A 20186-nucleotide genomic window follows, 5' to 3' on the forward strand; every position below is an offset into this window, starting at 1 on the left:
GGACGCGAGTGATTCTTCGCTTTCCTGGCCACAATAGCGCCATCTATGCTGCTACAGCATATATCATATACCATATAGCAGCATAGAGGGTGCTAATGTGTCTGGGAACGCGAAGAATCACTCGCATCCCCAGCCTGTCAGCTCCTGTCACCGAAACAGGAAGTGGCTGCTGGCGGGGCCAGGAGGATTGGAGGGAGACGGCGAGGGCACCATACAGCTGCAGGGGGCTATTGGAAGCTATAGGTGGGTAAAACTCATTTTTTTTGTTTGACTTAAGTGTCCCTTTAAGCTAATAGGAACCTGGGAAAAAAAAATCAAACAGATACTTACCTATGCGGAGGGGAGGCCATGGGTCCTATAGAGCCATCCAGCTTTTCTCACGGTGCCCTTGTTGCAGCGCTGGCTCCCCCGGAAGTCTTCGGCAGCCTGAATGCTCCTGAAGACGGGCAGCTCTGTGCTGCGCACTCACTCGCACAGGCTCAGTAAGGAGCTGCCCATCTTCAGGAGCAGCCGAAGACTTCTCAAGCCTTCCGCAGCAGCAGCGAGCTGACTCCGACCGATTGGTCGAATAAACAGCTACGGGGGGTGACAGCGCTGGAACAAGGGGTTCAAGAGAGGAACAGGAGGGTTCTACGAGACCCAGAGCCTTCCCTCTCCTTAAAGGGAACCAGAGACGAAGCACCCTTGTGTATTTTACCATAGAAATCAGTGGGAACATTAGAGAAAACATTTACCATGCTCTCTGTTCCATCCTCACTGCTAAAAGTGTCTGTTATCTAGCTGAGATAAGAATCCCGGACTGAGCATTGATTCTGGCTTTGCTATAATGACTCAGCTATAATGATTCCTGAGCAAAGCCAGCAGGGGGCAGGCTTGGACTTGAAGACAGCAAAGAACACAGTCTCAGCTATAATTATTCTGTAGCAAAGCCAGACCGACTGCTTAGTCGGGATTCTTATCTTAGAGGTGATAACAGGCAAATTAAACAGAGAACAATGTAACAAAGAGCAGATTAGGTGTTTACTGTCATGTTCCCACTGATTTATAAGGTAAAATACATGAGGTTGCTTCATCTCTGGTTCTCTTTAAAGGGAACCAGAGATGAACCTGAGGCGGCAAAAAGAAAAAGCAGTTATACATACCTGGTGCTTCTTCCAGCCCCATACGCCCTGATCGCTCCCACGCCGCCGTCCTCCGCTGTCTGCACCTACGAGAACCGGCTCCCGTCACTGACGTCATCAGAGCCGGGCTACGCAGGGGAAGTGCGCCCTCTACGTGTCTCTCCATACACTGCTGCAGAGATACGCAAACAGCGCACTTCTCCTACGCTAGACTGGCTCCGACTGACAGCAGAGCGCGGACCCGGTTCTCGTAGCTGCGGGCAGAGGAGGACGGTGGCGTGGGAGCGATCCGTGTGTGTCTTTTTCATCTATGGTTCCCTTTAAAGGGAAGGTCCAAAAATGTACGCATTGAACCACTAACGCGTAAAAATGTATGCGATAATGTTCCTGCACTAGCGGGAATACGTAAAAATATACGCAATGCGGCCCGTCGACCTCCGAGGTCGGCATGCTGCCAGCGGGGGACTGGAGCAGCAATGAGTGACTACGAGGGCACAGGATGGCTGCATGGGGCTGGTAGAAGCAGAACTAGCTGGTATAGGGGGACTGGAGCAGCAGTGAGTGACTACGAGGGCACAGGATGGCTGCATGGGGCTGGTAGAAGCAGAACTAGCTGGCAGTGGGGGACTGGAGGAGCAGTGAGTGACTACGAGGGCACAGGATGGCTGCATGGGGCTGGTAGAAGCAGAACTAGCTGGCATAGGGGGACTGGAGCAGCAATGAGTGACTACGAGGGCACAGGATGGCTGCATGGGTCTGGTAGAAGCAGAACTAGCTGGCAGTGGGGGACTGGAGGAGCAGTGAGTGACTACGAGGGCACAGGATGGCTGCATGGGGCTGGTAGAAGCAGAACTAGCTGGTGGTGGGGGACTGGAGCAGCAATGAGTGACTACGAGGGCACAGGATGGCTGCATGGGGCTGGTAGAAGCAGAACTAGCTGGTATAGGGGGACTGGAGCAGCAATGAGTGACCACGAGGGCACAGGATGGCTGCATGGGGCTGGTAGAAGCAGAACTAGCTGGTATAGGGGGACTGGAGCAGCAATGAGTGACTACGAGGGCACAGGATGGCTGCATGGGGCTGGTAGAAGCAGAACTAGCTGGCAGTGGGGGACTGGAGGAGCAGTGAGTGACTACGAGGGCACAGGATGGCTGCATGGGGCTGGTAGAAGCAGAACTAGCTGGTATAGGGGGACTGGAGCAGCAATCAGTGACTACGAGGGCACAGGATGGCTGCATGGGGCTGGTAGAAGCAGAACTAGCTGGTATAGGGGGACTGGAGCAGCAATGAGTGACTACGAGGGCACAGGATGGCTGCATGGGGCTGGTAGAAGCAGAACTAGCTGGTATAGGGGGACTGGAGCAGCAATGAGTGACTACAAGGGCACAGGATGGCTGCATGGGGCTGGTAGAAGCAGAACTAGCTGGCAGTGGGGGACTGGAGGAGCAGTGAGTGACTACGAGGGCACAGGATGGCTGCATGGGGCTGGTAGAAACAGAACTAGCTGGCATAGGGGGACTGGCGGAGCAGTGAGTGACTACGAGGGCACAGGATGGCTGCATGGGGCTGGTAGAAGCAGAACTAGCTGGCATAGGGGGACTGGAGCAGCAGTGAGTGACTATGAGGGCACAGGATGGCTGCATGGGGCTGGTAGAAACAGAACTAGCTGGCATAGGGGGACTGGCGGAGCAGTGAGTGACTACGAGGGCACATGATGGCTGCATGGGGCTGGTAGAAGCAGAACTAGCTGGCATAGGGGGACTGGCGCAGCAGTGAGCGACTACGAGGGCACAGGATGGCTGCATGGGGCTGGTAGAAGCAGAACTAGCTGGTATAGGGGGACTGGAGCAGCAGTGAGTGACTACGAGGGCACAGGATGGCTGCATGGGGCTGGTAGAAGCAGAACTAGCTGGCATAGGGGGACTGGAGCAGCAGTGAGTGACTATGAGGGCACAGGATGGTTGCATGGGGCTGGTAGAAGCAGAACTAGCTGGCATAGGGGGACTGGAGCAGCAGTGAGTGACTACGAGGGCACAGGATGGCTGCATGGGGCTGGTAGAAGCAGAACTAGCTGGCATAGGGGGACTGGAGCAGCAGTGAGTGACTACGAGGGCACAGGATGGCTGCATGGGGTTGGTAGAAACAGAACTAGCTGGCATAGGGGGACTGGCGGAGCAGTGAGTGACTACGAGGGCACAGGATGGCTGCATGGGGCTGGTAGAAGCAGAACTAGCTGGCATAGGGGGACTGGCGGAGCAGTGAGTGACTACGAGGGCACAGGATGGCTGCATGGGGCTGGTAGAAACAGAACTAGCTGGCATAGGGGGACTGGCGGAGCAGTGAGTGACTACGAGGACACAGGATGGCTGCATGGGGCTGGTAGAAACAGAACTAGCTGGCATAGGGGGACTGGCGGAGCAGTGAGTGACTACGAGGGCACAGGATGGCTGCATGGGGCTGGTAGAAACAGAAGTAGCTGGCATAGGGGGACTGGAGCAGCAGTGAGTGACTACGAGGGCACAGGATGGCTGCATGGGGCTGGTAGAAACAGAACTAGCTGGCATAGGGGGACTGGCGGAGCAGTGAGTGACTACGAGGGCTCAGGATGGCTGCATGGGGCTGGTAGAAGCAGAACTAGCTGGCATAGGGGGACTGGCGCAGCAGTGAGTGACTACGAGGGCACAGGATGGCTGCATGGGGCTGGTAGAAGCAGAACTAGCTGGCATAGGGGGACTGGCGGAGCAGTGAGTGACTACGAGGGCACAGGATGGCTGCATGGGGCTGGTAGAAGCAGAACTAGCTGGCATAGGGGGACTGGCGGAGCAGTGAGTGACTACGAGGGCACAGGATGGCTGCATGGGGCTGGTAGAAGCAGAACTAGCTGGTATAGGGGGACTGGAGCAGCAGTGAGTGACTACGAGGGCACAGGATGGCTGCAAGGGGCTGGTAGAAGCCCCAGGTAAGTGAAACTAATTTTTTTATTTTGCTTGGACCTTCCCTTTAACCAGCTGAGCGGTCTGGACGAGCTCAGCTCGTCCAACACCGCCAGCGGCTGCCGCTCAGGCCCTGCTGGGCCGATTTTAATGAAATAAAAAGCAGCACACGCAGCCGGCACTTTGCCAGCCGCGTGTGCTGCCTGATCGCCGCCGCTCTGCGGCGATTCGCCGCGAGCAGCGGCGAAAGAGGGTCCCCCCAGCCGCCTGAGCCCAGCGTAGCCGGAACAAAAAGTTCCGGCCAGCGCTAAGGGCTGGATCGGAGGCGGCTGACGTCAGGACGTCGGCTGACGTCGATGACGTCACTCCGCTCGTCGCTATGGCGACGATATAAGCAAAACAAGGAAGGCCGCTCATTGCGGCCTTCCTTGTTTATTCTGGGCGCCGGAGGCGATCGGAAGATCGCCTCCGGAGCGCCCTCTAGTGGGCTTTCATGCAGCCAACTTTCAGTTGGCTGCATGAAATAGTTTTTTTTTTATTTAAAAAAAACCCTCCCGCAGCCACCCTGGCGATTTAATCAGAACGCCAGGGTGGTTAAGTCAGTGTCTGGCTGATTTTTTTTTTTTCCTCCAGGTGTCCATACAGTTTAACTTGTAGGTGGCCTCTGGGTGTTATGTGGAGGCTGCCATATTTATTTCCTTTTAACCAACACCAGTTGCCTGGAAGTACTGTTTATTATTCTGGCATCAGTAGTGTCCCAATCACAACCCTGGAACAAGCATGCTGCTAATCTTGTCATATTTTTGCCAGAAACATCTGATCCACATGCTTGTTCAGGGGTTATGGATAAAAGTATTAGAGGTGGAAGATCAGCAGGACTGCCAGGTAACTGGTATTGTTTAAAATGAAATAAACATGGCTGCCTCCTTATTCCTCTCACTTCAAGTGTGCTTTAAAAGAGGGAATTTAACCCAGGATTGAACTTCATCCCAATCAGTAGCCGTTACTCCCTTTTCCAGGAGAAATCTATTCATTTTCTCAAAATAGATCATCAGGAAGGTCTGTATGGCTGATATTGTGGTGAAACCCCTCCCACAGTGTGATGTCATGACCATGGTCCTAACAGTTTCCTGTCTGTGCACCTTGTTGCATTGTGGGAAATAACTGCTTTTTCCAACTGCCAAGTAAGCAGTATATCCCTCTGTGCATAGAACTCTCAGTAACGAACATTCAGTACAGATCATCTGGCAGAACTAAAGATGCCACCACCAGTGATACATTTCAGAATGTAAATCAGGGAAAAGAAAGATTATTTTTTTTTGTGAATATGGGTAAGACATACAGATATTGACCGTTCGCAGACGGCTTGCAAATTACATTTGCTGGTAAAAGGGTACAGAAAGGAAAAAAAATAGCAATCATTATCTTGAGGTATTGATGTTTAATTTAGAGGAAGAAACCTGCAAGAGAATGACCATTGTCTTTTTTTAGTTCAAGGAGAAGTTAGCCAACAAAGTGACTTGTTATACACTAATTAACATAAAAAAAGGCCCAACAAAAACAAAGTATATACAAGGACAGCCGAGAACCAGAAGGAATTCCCCTGCCACATAGCAAGTTCCATGCAGTTGCATGGTTCATTAGTAAAGATTAGACTCTAGAGTGAGTGTAGCGAGAAGTGGTCCAAGTGTCCCAAATAGAATGATATTTACGTTCTGCTCCCCTGCGGGTACGTTATATATTGCTTTGTGAAATGGTAACATATTATTGATGACTCTAATCCAGTCAGACAATTCGGGAGCCAGTGGTTGTATCCAGGACTGGGTAAGGAACTTACGGGCAACATGAAATACATTGAGCAGGAAAAGTTTAGTGTATCTGTTACGGATATTATGCGGGAACATGTTAAGCAGGCAGAGTTTGGGGTCAAGAGTTACAGGACAGCCCATTTTGTCATTTAGAAATTTTACAATTTGTTGCCAATAAAGGTTCACTTCAGGGCAGGACAGAAAGGAAAGATTTTACAATGGGCAAACACTGACTAAATAATCTAAAAATTAAAATTGTGAACAATAAGCAATTTGATTCATGATGTAATTCTCACTACATTTCCTCTGTAAGGATGGTCCGTGATATTCCAATGCTTCCGAGTTGATGCAAATCTCATGCAAATATATTCAGTTGGGAAGTGGACAAATCCGATACTGCAAGTCTCAAGCTGATTAGATCTGCATAACATTTGCATTGACTCTGAATGATTGGCTTCTCACTGACCATTCCCGCTTGCCACATAACGTCACCTTAGTGTCATTTGATTCACTGTTTTACATGAATGTTATTTGCATTAACCGGACACCCTGCAGTTCGCCAGACACCAGAAATTCGTGAACGACTACATCCTGTATTACGGAGGAAAGATCGAAGACTTCAAACTCCCAGCGTAAGTTCATTGTAGTATACTGATGCAGAAAATAGTTTGATGTTTTCTCAGGGCTAACCTACTTAGTGAGGGTCAGGGGGGTAGGGTGGGCAGCCAGGATAAGGTTTGGCTGGATGGTGTAATGGTTAAGGGCTCCACCTCTGACACAGGGGACCTGGGTTCGAATCTCGGCTCTACCTGTTTTGTAAGCCAGCACCTATTCAGTAGGAGACCTTGGGCAAGTCTCCCTAACACTGCTACTGCCTATAGAGCACATCCAATGGCTGTAGCTCTGGCGTTTTGAGTCCACCAGGACTGTGTTTGTTTGTTTGATTGGTGTCTGTGTGAGTCGGTGTGCTGGTCATTACTCTTTATACAACTAGATTGGTGTTAGTGCACCTGAGATGAACGCCTCGGGTTTTATACTTGCCTGGGGCTTCCACCTTCCCCCTGCAGTCCGTTTGGTCACTCGGTTCCCTCCGTTCTGCCGCAGTCTGGCCCTATAAATTCCCCTGTGCATGTGCCACCCCCAACACGCATGTCCCCGGTAGCTCCTGTAACTAGTAGCCAAGGACGTCACTAGCCCTAAAGATCAGTGGCACGTGCCCCGGATCTATTCTGGGGTGCCCCGGATGTCCCCCAGGCAGTCAGCAGTGGTGCCTCAATGGTGGGCATGCTGGGAGCTGTGGTGCATCAAATCATTGGCCTTAATGGGAGGCTCATGGGAGCGTGGGAGGGGGTCCACTAGAAGGTCAGGGGATGCTATGGAGGAACTGGTGGCAGGCCAGCTCATCCAGCAGAAAGCCTGACAACTCTGCCTAGTTTATTTTTAAGAAACATTGCTTTATGTGATATTCTGGATTTTGGATTAATTGTATTAATGGAGAGGGAGCTTCATTCAACATTTTGCTGAGCAGGCCTACTTAGACCGCTGTTAAGTTCATGCAAATTTGGCTCCATCCATAACCAAACCCACATTGTGTGTGTGTGTGTGGCCACACCCATTTTCCAGCTCAAGTGCCCCAGATCTCTTAAAGAGAACCTGTAACAAAAAAAGTTCCCCTGGGACGTACTCCCCTCCAGAGGGGGAGGCCTCAGGGTCCCAATAAGGCTTCCCCCTCCCCTGTAGCTGCAGGCAGTCCAGCGCTGGCTCCCCCGAAGTTTCTCGGAATCCTCCCCTGACAAGTGCTGATAATCGCTGATTTATTTACCTTTACTGGCTCCAGGGGGGGCGCTGTTGCGGCTCTTCGCACGAAGATAGGCGAAAACAGCCAATCTCTGTCGGGTCCGCTGTACTGCGCAGGAGACTTGTGCCTGCGCAGTAGAGCGGACGGACAGCGATTGGCTATTTCCACCTATCTCCAAGCAGAGAGCCGTTACTGCGCCTGCGCTGGAGCCACAAAGGTAAATATTTACATCCCTGCTGTTTGGGAGCTTTATCTCCGCCTGCCGTGGGACCGAGGAGGACTGGGGAAGCCTCAATAGGATCCGGAGGCTTCCCTCACCCAAGGTGAGTACCCCCCAGGGGAGGATTTTTTCGTTACAGGTTTTCTTTAAGATCCTAGCAACGCTCCTGTCAGTAGCGCTCTGAGCATGCGTCGTTCACAAAAACTAACTACTGGATAGCATGCTTGTAAGGCCTCTTGTACAAGCTTGAAGGCGGATGCGCACTGGTGCAGTAGCGCCCGCAGCACGGTATTTACCTTTGAGATTCATCGCAGGCACTGTACCATCTTCCCCCTCGGGCGCCGGCGGAAATAGCCACGTCCTATGGCGCAGTAGAGCGCAGGCTCTGCTATTTCCGCCAGAGCCCGGGGGGGAGATGATCCTGCGCTGAATCCCAAAGGTAAGTATTGCCATCTGCTGCGGTTTGAGGGAGCCAGTGCTGGTGCGGTGCTGCACAGGAGAATGCCTCCCCCTCCTGTGGTAAGTACCCCATAGGGGCACTTTTATTCATTACACATTCTCTTTAAGAATAGCACTTGGCATAAATGAATGGAGAATTTCATTGCTAGGGAAATGGAAGGATTATCAATCCTGTGTTGGCTTTTACTGACCAGCAGCACTCTGTACTGACAGCTCTCTAGTTTCTGAGCAAGCGACCCCGCCCCCTGCAAGCAGCTAGCCAGCGACCCCGCCTCCTGCGAGCAGCTAGCCAGCGACCCCGCCTCCTGCGAGCTGCGCTCCATCAGAGGTGTTTATGGGAAATGTTCTTTTTTTTCTGTGTGTGAATGATACTCCCTGTGTGTTTTCAGAGCACATCGTAAAACGGACCTGGATGTTATCCGAGAAAACCACAGATTCCTCTGGCAGGAAGACGATGAAGAAGAAATGACTTGGTAAATGAAGCCCAATATGAATGTTTAAATATAGATGTGTCTAAAATTAGACTGCCGCCCACAACAGGAGAAGTACCAAAACAAATAGATTATCCCCGGCGCTGCAGAGAGATCATGCACCGCTCATGGCTCATTCTAGTCATCGCTGCCGCCCAAAAATTACAAATCATAAAGAGGCAAGTATTAGCTGACCCGAATAATCCAATGTGGCCAAAGTTCATTGAGCACAATCAAAGGGTGCATTTCGTGAGAATTAAAAATTGAAATACCTAAGAAGAGGCTTCCCACTCCATCCTCTGGCCCACTGTTGCTGTGTGTGGACCCATCTTTACTGCCTCTGACTGAGGCCAGTCCTGATGTCATTTCCTTCCTTACTTTTTTTTTTCTCATGCCTGAAGTGGTGTGTGTATTGCCCGCCCTTCTCTCTACTAAGCTCTATACTATAAACTGCACTGTCATATCTAGCTTGCTTTGTAAACACATGAACACAGCATAGATTGTATGTCAGCAGCTTCTGCGGAGGGGTGAAGTGTATTTCCCTTCTCAGCCTTGTGTCGCACTGAACTGCTCTCAGCCAATCAGTGAGGAGAAGGAATGTGGGAGGGGAGATGACAAACTTCCCTCTCCCAGGCAATGTACCAGAAAAAAGCCAGGCTGACTGAGATAAGTTTCATTACAGCAGCCACATTTATGATTATATTGGAATGCCTCCAATGCAGGGTCAGGATGTAGACTGCATAATAAACACAGAGCAGTGGGTAAATATAATTTGATTTTATGGCTGATAATCCTGCTTTAACATAGTTATTTTCATAATATTAATGTGGCATTTTATCTCTTACAAATTATAGCCTTAAGCAACACAAATTCTATATGTTTCTCCCTATCCCTCGTACTAACCTTGCTACGGATAATGTGGCACTGCAAGTTGCTTCCTTCATCAAAGTAAAGACAGTTCTCAAAATGACTACTAAATCAGCTTCTGCTGTCAGGTGAAAGTCCTGCCCCTACGCTCTCAGTGTTTTCATTGGTTAGTGAGATGATCATGTGGCTCTCTGCAGAGCTCCAGCACACAGCAGCAGAGTCTATAGCCAGGCCTCCGTTAAGGTGGCGACAATACCAGTTTCCTGGCAGTCCTGCTGATCCTCTGCCTCTAATAATTTTAGCCATAGACCCTGAACTAGCATGCAGCAGGTGTTTCTGACATTGTCAGATCTAATGAGATTAGCTGCATGCTTGTTTCTGGTTTTATTCAGACACCACTGCATCCAAATAGATCATCAGGGCTGACAAGTAACAGGTATTGTTTAAAAGGAAATAAATATGGCTGCCTCCATATTCCTCTCACTACAGGAGTCCTTTAAGTTGACCTGAATTTTCCAATCTCCAAAAATCTGGAAAAAAGGGAAATTCGATTAGGTTTCTAGGTGGAATGCATAAAGACCCAGATAAATTGTGCCGCGTGTGGCCAGAGTTCCGAGGACAGAGTTCTGATAGATCTGGATGCTTGAAGATGTACAGAGGCGCCGAAAGTATAAAAGCGGCTAAAACGTTAAAAATGTTTTGGTCGCGGTGGTGGACCGACTGACCATAAACGGACAACAAGGCTGTTGATTTTCAAGTAATAAATACACAATTTATTCAAATGCTCCCAATAGTCAGTCGCAACGCGTTTCACGGGTAGCAACCCGCTTCTTCAGGCAATAAGGGGTAGGAGCAACAACACTGAAAATGACAGAGATACATAGCTGGCATCAGTGAACTGTGTGTGGTACAATTGTACAGGTTCAATAGGTTAAATACAAACAATGCCTTTACGGTCTAAGTAATGCTAACACATATATGCTAACCCTGGCAAGTCTTGAATTTAATCTTGTATCATACCTTGTTTCATTGCGGAGTGTGTGTTTATAATATATACATGTCTATAATTGTGGCTTTGTGGGGGTTATGTTTGTGGGCTGTGCTGGCTTATTATAGAACAGTGCTGCTAGACGGTGCAGTAAACACTATAATGGGTGGATAGCCTTGTGGAATGGGAAAGTTCCTGGGGGGTCATAATGCTAGTGTGTTGCGTGGGTGGGGGGGGAGTAACAACTTACCAGCGTCTGGTCTGGATGAAGCTTGGCACCTCTGTGTTAGTACGGCGCGTGTACAGGGTTTATGAGGGGAATATGGGCTGTATTTCGTGATGAACCGGGGTGTGTCATTAGTCTGGGAATTGTTGATGGGGGGTGGGGGATTTTGTATTTTAGCTTTTTGCTGTGCGTCTCTCAGTAGTTTTTTGGGGTACCTACGGTCTGTAAATTTTTTGGTTAAGATTTTAGATTGAGTATTGTACATCTGTGTCTCTGGCACAGGCGCACTATCATCTGGCCACGTCACACTCGCCCCACAATTCTGTGCGCGCTTCTGCATATCTTAAGTAACGCAGCGCGCGCATCACCGCCGTATCCAGGGCCCCACCCAGTCCCTCCGCATCGGCCAATCAGTAAAAGCAACCCTAATCTGCTCCTCGCACTACCCCACCCCCCTCACGGCCCTGGCACCTCCCATATTCCCCTCATAAACCCTGTACACGCGCCGTACTAACACAGAGGTGCCAAGCTTCATCCAGACCAGACGCTGGTAAGTTGTTACTCCCCCCCCCACCCACGCAACACACTAGCATTATGACCCCCCAGGAACTTTCCCATTCCACAAGGCTATCCACCCATTATAGTGTTTACTGCACCGTCTAGCAGCACTGTTCTATAATAAGCCAGCACAGCCCACAAACATAACCCCCACAAAGCCACAATTATAGACATGTATATATTATAAACACACACTCCGCAATGAAACAAGGTATGATACAAGATTAAATTCAAGACTTGCCAGGGTTAGCATATATGTGTTAGCATTACTTAGACCGTAAAGGCATTGTTTGTATTTAACCTATTGAACCTGTACAATTGTACCACACACAGTTCACTGATGCCAGCTATGTATCTCTGTCATTTTCAGTGTTGTTGCTCCTACCCCTTATTGCCTGAAGAAGCGGGTTGCTACCCGTGAAACGCGTTGCGACTGACTATTGGGAGCATTTGAATAAATTGTGTATTTATTACTTGAAAATCAACAGCCTTGTTGTCCGTTTATGGTCAGTCGGTCCACCACCGCGACCAAAACATTTTTAACGTTTTAGCCGCTTTTATACTTTCGGCGCCTCTGTACATCTTCAAGCATCCAGAAGTCCACCCTTGGTGGAAGGGTGACCTACCCTATCATTTCCTCTATCCACAGAGAGCGACGTTTTAATCCTGAGTGGGGACAGGCTTGTTCTCCCCACCTGCTTCAACAGTGGTTGCTTTTGAGGCAACCCGTGTTTGTGAGTATATTACTTACTTTCATTGTAACTCTCATTCTCAACTAATACATACTACACTATATTGGGCTCTTGGTCTTCTCTATTTCTGATAGATCTGGGCCTTTTTGAGGCTACATTTGCTGCTAAAGCTGTCGCGAGCCCTTCTTCCTATACCGCTGCTTGGCCAGCATCCATTTTCAGTGCCGTTCCCCATAATGGTTATTCAATCAACTTGGTCAACATCCCTTCTAGACGGTTAACTGAAAATTAAGTTGTTCTTTTTTTTTTTGCGTTCTGCTGAATGGACAGAACATTTTGCATCCTAGACAGGCAGAGACAGAAATCTAATCATTTTCATCAAAAATTCATGATTTTTTCTTACTTAAACATTTTTCACTTGCAACGTAAATGCCATAGAAATGTATTTTCGGTGTCCGAGCGGAAGGGGAAAATAGTCTCGTCTCAGCTAAATCAGGGGATTTTCTGTTTTTCCTGGGTGGACAGGGAGAAGAGGCTCGCAAAGAAATACTATGATAAATTATTTAAAGAGTACTGCATCGCCGATCTCAGCAAATACAAGGAGAAGAAGGTTAGTGGAATTAACAATATTTTCTATCGGAAAGGGAGGGGGGTGGTGGGGTTATTTGCTGCATTCACTCCAGGAGTACAGTGTGGAACTACACTGAGTAGCCAAACATTTAGAGACACCCTTATCAGAAGTAAACCAGTCCAACAGTGATGTAAAAATGCGGAGTTGCTTATATAAGGAACACTCAGCCTCGGACGACGTAGTCATCATGGAAATTAATGTAAAAATGGGTAATATGAAAGAATTACGGTAAGTGACTGTGAATGAGGGATGATTGTACAAGAAGAGCTGGTGCTAGCATCTCTGAAATGATGACTTCAAGCCATAAGGACTATTCTGGTCGAAAAAAGGCTGGTGAATGAGAAAGTTAAAAGGCATGTAGCACACATAGTCCACAGTTACAGAAGGGAAACACCACAACAAATTACAGCTGAATTCTCTGCAGGTGCATCACAAAGGCTGCCAGCAGGAGATGGGAGAAGCGCGGAGCGAGGGACACGCGTGACCTCCAGGGGCTGGAAGAAGCCAAACAAGAAGCCAAACAAGAAGCCAAACATTTTTTACAAATCAATAACTGCAAAGTGGGGTGTGCGTAATTATTCGGCCCCCTTTGATCTGAGTGCAGTCAGTTGCCTATAGACATTGCCTGATGAGTGTTATAAACTGTATGTTTCTCTCGGCACCAGCAACTTCTTAGAGTTGCACCTCACAGACTGTGAGATAACTTGACTCTCAACACAGCAAGCATTATAGGAGATAGACCGTTCTCAGGGGTCTTCAAAGTACAAGGAGTTTATTCAATACACAGATATACAGATACAGTTCGTCATATCTTAGCCAAGTCCCTTTGCATTACAAGCTCTTGATCACCTTCCTGTTGAAGGTAATCAGGTCATCTTCTTTCTATTCGAAGTTACATCTAATCTAAGTATATACAGCATACATTATATCCGCTTACAGAAATAAAAGTAGTTAGGGTTCCAGTCAGCAGATAGAGCAGGCAAGTAAGAATAAGAGTGGGCTCCGTTGGCCCCTCCGGCCCTTTAATACTGACCAGGAAAGAGTTAACTGTGTCATCATCTGAACCATGTGTCATCATCTGAACCATCTATGATTGGTTCAGATCCCTTGTGAAGTCATGATACACACCTACTCACTTAATATTTTATGAGCCCCCTTGCTCCAGTTGCAGGAATGTTATGTTTTATAAATATGGCCTATGTTGATTGTTTCCGTAGTCCATTTGTCTGGGGCAGTGTAGGCCTAAGACCGGGGACTAGGAACATCTTCTCAGTATCTGCTTGTATCATCTGCTTCAAGCAGACACTGAGATGCTTCTGCCTGCATCACGAAAACCTCTATTTAAAAGTATACTCTGCGAACAAGCCTTTTACGTAAAACTCAGTCCAGATAACTGAGGCCTACTTAAATTATAACAATCAGTGCTAATGACTAAATAGAGTGCACCTGTGTGTAATCTAATGTCAGTACAAATACAGCTGCTTTGTGACAGCCTCAGAGGTTGTCTAAGAGAATATTGGGAGCAACAACACCATGAGGTCCAAAGAACACACCAGACAGGTCAGGGATCAAGTTATTGAGAAATTTAAAGCAGGCTTAGGCTACAAAAAGATTTCCAAAGTCTTGAACATCCCATGGAGCACTGTTCAAGCGATCATTCAGAAATGGAAGGAGTATGGCACAACTGTAAACCTACCAAGACAAGGCCGTCCACCTAAACTCATAGGCTGAACAAGGAGAGCGCTGATCAGAAATGCAGTCAAGAGGCCCATGGTGACTTTGGACTAACTGCAGAGATCTACGGCTTAGGTGGGGGAATCTGTCCATAGGACAACTATTAGTCGTACACTGCACAAAATTGGCCTTTATGGAAGAGTGACAAGAAGAAAGCCATTGTTAACAAGTTTGCAGTTTGCCACAAGCCATGTGGGGACACAGCAAACATGTGGAAGAAAGTGCTCTGGTCAGATGAGACCAAAACTGAACTTTTTGGCCAAAATGCAAAACGCTATGTGTGGTGGAAAACTAACACTGGACATCACCCTGAACACACCATCCCCACTGTCAAATATGGTGGTGGCAGTATCATGCTCTGGGTGTGCTTCTCTTCAGCAGGGACAGATGGGTGGAGCCAAATACAGGGCAATCTTGGAAGAAAACCTCTTGGAGTCTGCAACAGACTTGAGACTCGGGCGGAGGTTCACCTTCCAGCAGGACAACGACCCTAAACATAAAGCCAGGGCAACAATGGAATGGTATAAAACAATACATATCCATGAGTTAGAATGGCCCAGTCAAAGTCCAGATCTAAATCCAATCGGAAATCTGTGGCAAGATCTGAAAACTTCAACAGCAAGACTTCAGCGCTATAGGTACTTCACAATTTCAATGCTCCACCAACACCCTTTAAAGTGCAGGCTTACCAGCTGATATTAAGACCCAAGTTATAAGGTCTCAAGCGTAAACATCTGTGTCACCACGATCTCTGTTTCCCAGTTCAGTCCTTTGCTGCTATGTCCAGCCTCCTTCCTCAGCATGCAGACAATTCCAGCATGTGTGTATTAAATATAAAACACATCTAAGTGTACTCCGTTTAAAAGACAGCCATTTATTCAGTAAAACCAGTACACATAAAATACTTACTTACTCCTGGGCCCTTTTGACAGGGACCCACAGTAGTACAGCGCATCTAATAAGTAAGTGGGGTGCCGCTTTCCCATCCACTATGCATCCGCCCGACCAAGTTTCGCTTATGCGTCATCAGGGGCTCGCAGACACGAGTGGAATGAATACCGACAATAAATAAGTCCAACAGCGGTGCTTTTAGCGCGTCATCAATCGGAATATATGAACGCGACGTCACTTCCGTCGCATCCACCCCGAACTTCCGCCACTTGGAGCGCACGGAAGATAAGGAACAGAATCAACACAATAACCAACATCGAGAGGGTGCGCGACGTCATTTCCGCCGCGTCACTCACTAACTTCCGCCGCTTGGAGCGCACGGAAAGGTAAAGTGTATTCCATTACGTTTTCAGCAATTATGCTGTAAAATTATGTAAATAAGGGCCAAGGAACGTAAGGAAGGTACGTATATATAGATCTTATCAGCCCTATTACATATAAAAGGGATTCTAACCCCTATTTATGAATGGGTTGCGGACCCCACATACTTTCACAATCCATTTTAAACTTCAAATAAAAATAAAATTAAATTAAAATAAATAAAATTTCAATAACAGCAATACAATATAAAACAAACCAAATTTACATAGACCTTTATATAAACCTTTCAATCATCAGAGATAAAACAATTTAAATCAAGCTCAATATTTAACCCTTTGGGTTCCATACAGTTCAGCCTAAATATCCATTTAGTTTCTGCCTGTGAAATACTCCTAATCCTATTTGATCCTCTCCAATTCCCTAAATTCCTTTCTATTCCACAGAAACTCATTTTTGAAGGGTCCTGCTGATGGTGTATTCTAAAATGATTGGAGACAGAATGATCTTGGAACCCACTTTTTATATTGGTAATATGTTCCCCAATTCTTTCTTTAAGGGTTCTTTTTGTGCGTCCAACATAATATTTTCCGCATGGACAGGTCAATAAGTAAACTACAAATTTAGTTTCACACGTAATAAATTGCTTGATAATAAAATTTTCCTCTCCAACATTCTGCTGTACTCTAGGGGTCAAATTGCAAGTTCTACAGGGCAGACATTTCCTACACTTAAAAAAACCCACCTCTCCAAAAGAGCTCACCCCCTGATAATGTGATTCATCAATTGCACTCGACAGTAATATATCTTTCAAAACTGGAGCTTTCATAAAAATGACCTCTGGACGAGCTGGTAAAATTTCATGTAAAACTGGATCCTCTTTCAAAAGTGGCCAGTGACGAGTAATAATATTTTTAATTTTCTTATACTGTTGACTAAAACCTGTAATAAAGGGACAGACCAATTGTTTTCCTATTCTCTTTTTCTCCTCCAATATAGAATCTCTCTCTATCCGTGCTATTTCCTCCTGTAAAATTGTTAATTTGCCTAGCTCATATCCTTTCTTCTCAAATTTAACTTTGAGAAGATCTGTCTCTTTGTAATAATCATCCAGTTCTCCACAGTTCCTTCTAAGGCGTAAAAATTGCCCCTTTGGAATTGCGGAGAGCCAATTTGGATGATGGCATCTTTTTGTCGGAATAAAACTATTCCTGTCAGTGGGTTTGGTGTAAGTGCTAGTTTTAATTAACTCATGCGAATTTTTAATCACCAGATCCAAAAAATGGACCTCCTCCTGACTAAACTAGCAGGTGAACTTTAGATTAGCAGTACCGTTATTAAAGTGAACGTCCGGACTAAAAATCGACTCAGCAGCACTGAAAAGGCCTGGTGTTTCTTTAACAGTTTTACAGCATCAGAACTTTGTTTCTCTTATCCAAGCCTCATTTTTAGCTGCATAGAAGAAAACTACCCGGGCTTTTTTCCCCTGATGCTGTGCAAAGCATGATGGGATTTCTGATGTTGTTGCTCTCGTTCTGCTGTTTTGGTGCAAATTTTTTTTTTTTACATTTTGAATTTGACATTTAAAGCCTAGCGTGTGCAGCTGGGAGGGGTTATGAGGACACAGGACAGTTGGAACTGTGTCTCCTGCTCCCTGTCACCTCCTTTCAACCAAAAAGATGGCTGCCCCCATGACAAAGATGGCAGCCCCCATGAATCACAAACATTTGCCTGTTCTTTTAAAACAGGGTGGGTAAAAAATTATATTACCTATCTATTCTAATTAACATAACTAATGTAACTTAATGACAGTATGTTTGTTTAGGCTGAAGTTCCCCTTTAAGATATTCTATAAATCCTTGAAGTGAGGTGACATCCCCCTTCCACATAAAAATAATATCATCTATAAATCTCCTCCAAACCAATAGATGTTCTTCATTTTTTCTGAAAATATTCTTATCTTCCCATAAGGACATATAAAGATTAGCCATACTGGGAGCAAATTTAGCTCCCATGGCTACTCCCACTTTTTGTAGAAAGAAGTCACCACCGAACCAAAAATAATGATGTTCTAATGCAAATTTGGTGCACTTGACAATGAATTTTATCTGTCGTATGTCTAACTGTCCACTTTTTACCAAATGATGTTCAATTGCTTGAAGACCCTCATCATGGGGTATTACGGTATACAAAGAAGTGACATCAGCCGTTACTAAAAAGGGTGGTTCCTCAAAATGAAGATCTTTTAAAATGTTTATAATGTGTTTGGAGTCCCTCAAATAGGATTCAGTAGACATCACCAAAGGCTGTAAATATTTATCAACATACTGTTATCAACATACTCTCCCATCCTGTACGTCACTGAACCTATACCGCTGACTATGGGCCTACCCGGGGGATTCAAAGCATTTTTATGAACTTTCGGTAAATAATATATAACCGGAGTTCTAATAATAGACGGAACTAAGTACTTAGCTTCCCTCTCATCCAAAATGCCTTCTCTTCTACCATAATCTACTAGGGACTCCAATTCTTTTTTGTATGTTATACCCAGATCTCCTCTTAATTTCTCATATGTATATCTGTCTTCCAGTAACCGGTTCATTTCTTTGTTATAATCTTCTTTGTCCAAGATATCCATATGAGAAATTAAGAGGAGATCCGGGTATAACATACAAAAAAGAATTGGAGTCCCTAGTAGATTATGGTAGAAGAGAAGGCATTTTGGATGAGAGGGAAGCTAAGTACTTAGTTCCGTCTATTATTAGAACTCCGGTTATATATTATTTACCGAAAGTTCATAAAAATGCTTTGAATCCCCCGGGTAGGCCCATAGTCAGCGGTATAGGTTCAGTGACGTACAGGATGGGAGAGTATGTTAACAGTATGTTGATAAATATTTACAGCCTTTGGTGATGTCTACTGAATCCTATTTGAGGGACTCCAAACACGTTATAAACATTTTAAAAGATCTTCATTTTGAGGAACCACCCTTTTTAGTAACGGCTGATGTCACTTCTTTGTATACCGTAATACCCCATGATGAGGGTCTTCAAGCAATTGAACATCATTTGGTAAAAAGTGGACAGTTAGATATACGACAGATAAAATTCATTGTCAAGTGCACCAAATTTGCATTAGAACATAATTATTTTTGGTTCGGTGGTGACTTCTTTCTACAAAAAGTGGGAGTAGCCATGGGAGCTAAATTTGCTCCCAGTATGGCTAATCTTTATATGTCCTTATGGGATGATAAGAATATTTTCAGAAAAAATGAAGAACATTTATTGGTTTGGAGGAGATTTATAGATGATATTTTTATGTGGAAGGGGGATGTCACCTCGCTTCAAGGATTTATAGAATATCTTAATAACGGTACTGCTAATCTAAAGTTCACCTGCGAGTTTAGTCAGGAGGAGGTCCATTTTTTGGATCTGGTGATTAAAAATTTGCATGAGTTAATTAAAACTAGCACTTACACCAAACCCACTGACAGGAATAGTTTTATTCCGACAAAAAGCTGCCATCATCCAAATTGGCTCTCCGCAATTCCAAAGGGGCAATTTTTACGCCTTAGAAGGAACTGTGGAGAACTGGATGATTATTACAAAGAGACAGATCTTCTCAAAGTTAAATTTGAGAAGAAAGGATATGAGCTAGGCAAATTAACAATTTTACAGGAGGAAATAGCACGAATAGAGAGAGATTCTATATTGGAGGAGAAAAAGAGAATAGGAAAACAATTGGTCTGTCCCTTTATTACAGGTTTTAGTCAACAGTATAAGAAAATTAAAAATATTATTACTCGTCACTGGCCACTTTTGAAAGAGGATCCCGTTTTACATGAAATTTTACCAGCTCGTCCAGAGGTCATTTTTATGAAAGCTCCAGTTTTGAAAGATATATTAACGTCGAGTGCAATTGATGAACCACATTATCAGGGGGTGAGCTGTTTTGGAGAGGTGAGTTTTTTAAGTGTAGGAAATGTCTGCCCTGTAGAACTTGCAATTTGACCCCTAGAGTACAGCAGAATTTTGGAGAGGAAAATTTTGATATCAAGCAATTTATTACGTGTGAAACTAAATTTGTAGTTTACTTATTGACCTGTCCATGCGGAAAATATTATGTTGGACGCACAAAAAGAACCCTTAAAGAAAGAATTGGGGAACATATTACCAATATAAAAAGTGGGTTCCAAGATCATTCTGTCTCCAATCATTTTAGAATACACCATCAGCAGGACCCTTCAAAAATGAGTTTCTGTGGAATAGAAAGGAATTTAGGGAATTGGAGAGGATCAAATAGGATTAGGAGTATTTCACAGGCAGAAACTAAATGGATATTTAGGCTGAACTGTATGGAACCCAAAGGGTTAAATATTGAGCTTGATTTAAATTGTTTTATCTCTGATG

The 20186-nt window shown here is 45.7% G+C and overlaps 1 protein-coding gene across 1 annotated transcript in view; it reads left to right on the top strand.

The window, feature by feature from the left end:
• The window catches only part of LOC137533817 (protein FRA10AC1), a 147876-nt gene that overhangs the window by 38928 nt on the left and 88762 nt on the right, over positions 1-20186 (top strand). The window contains exons 5-7 of the mRNA XM_068255068.1: positions 6418-6494; positions 8729-8812; positions 12666-12750. Of these exons, the coding sequence (XP_068111169.1) occupies positions 6418-6494; positions 8729-8812; positions 12666-12750 (246 nt within the window). The remainder of the gene's footprint in view (positions 1-6417; positions 6495-8728; positions 8813-12665; positions 12751-20186) is intronic.

The sequence above is a fragment of the Hyperolius riggenbachi genome, chromosome 10, assembly GCF_040937935.1.
Source record: "Hyperolius riggenbachi isolate aHypRig1 chromosome 10, aHypRig1.pri, whole genome shotgun sequence".
Classification (NCBI taxonomy): domain Eukaryota; kingdom Metazoa; phylum Chordata; class Amphibia; order Anura; family Hyperoliidae; genus Hyperolius; species Hyperolius riggenbachi.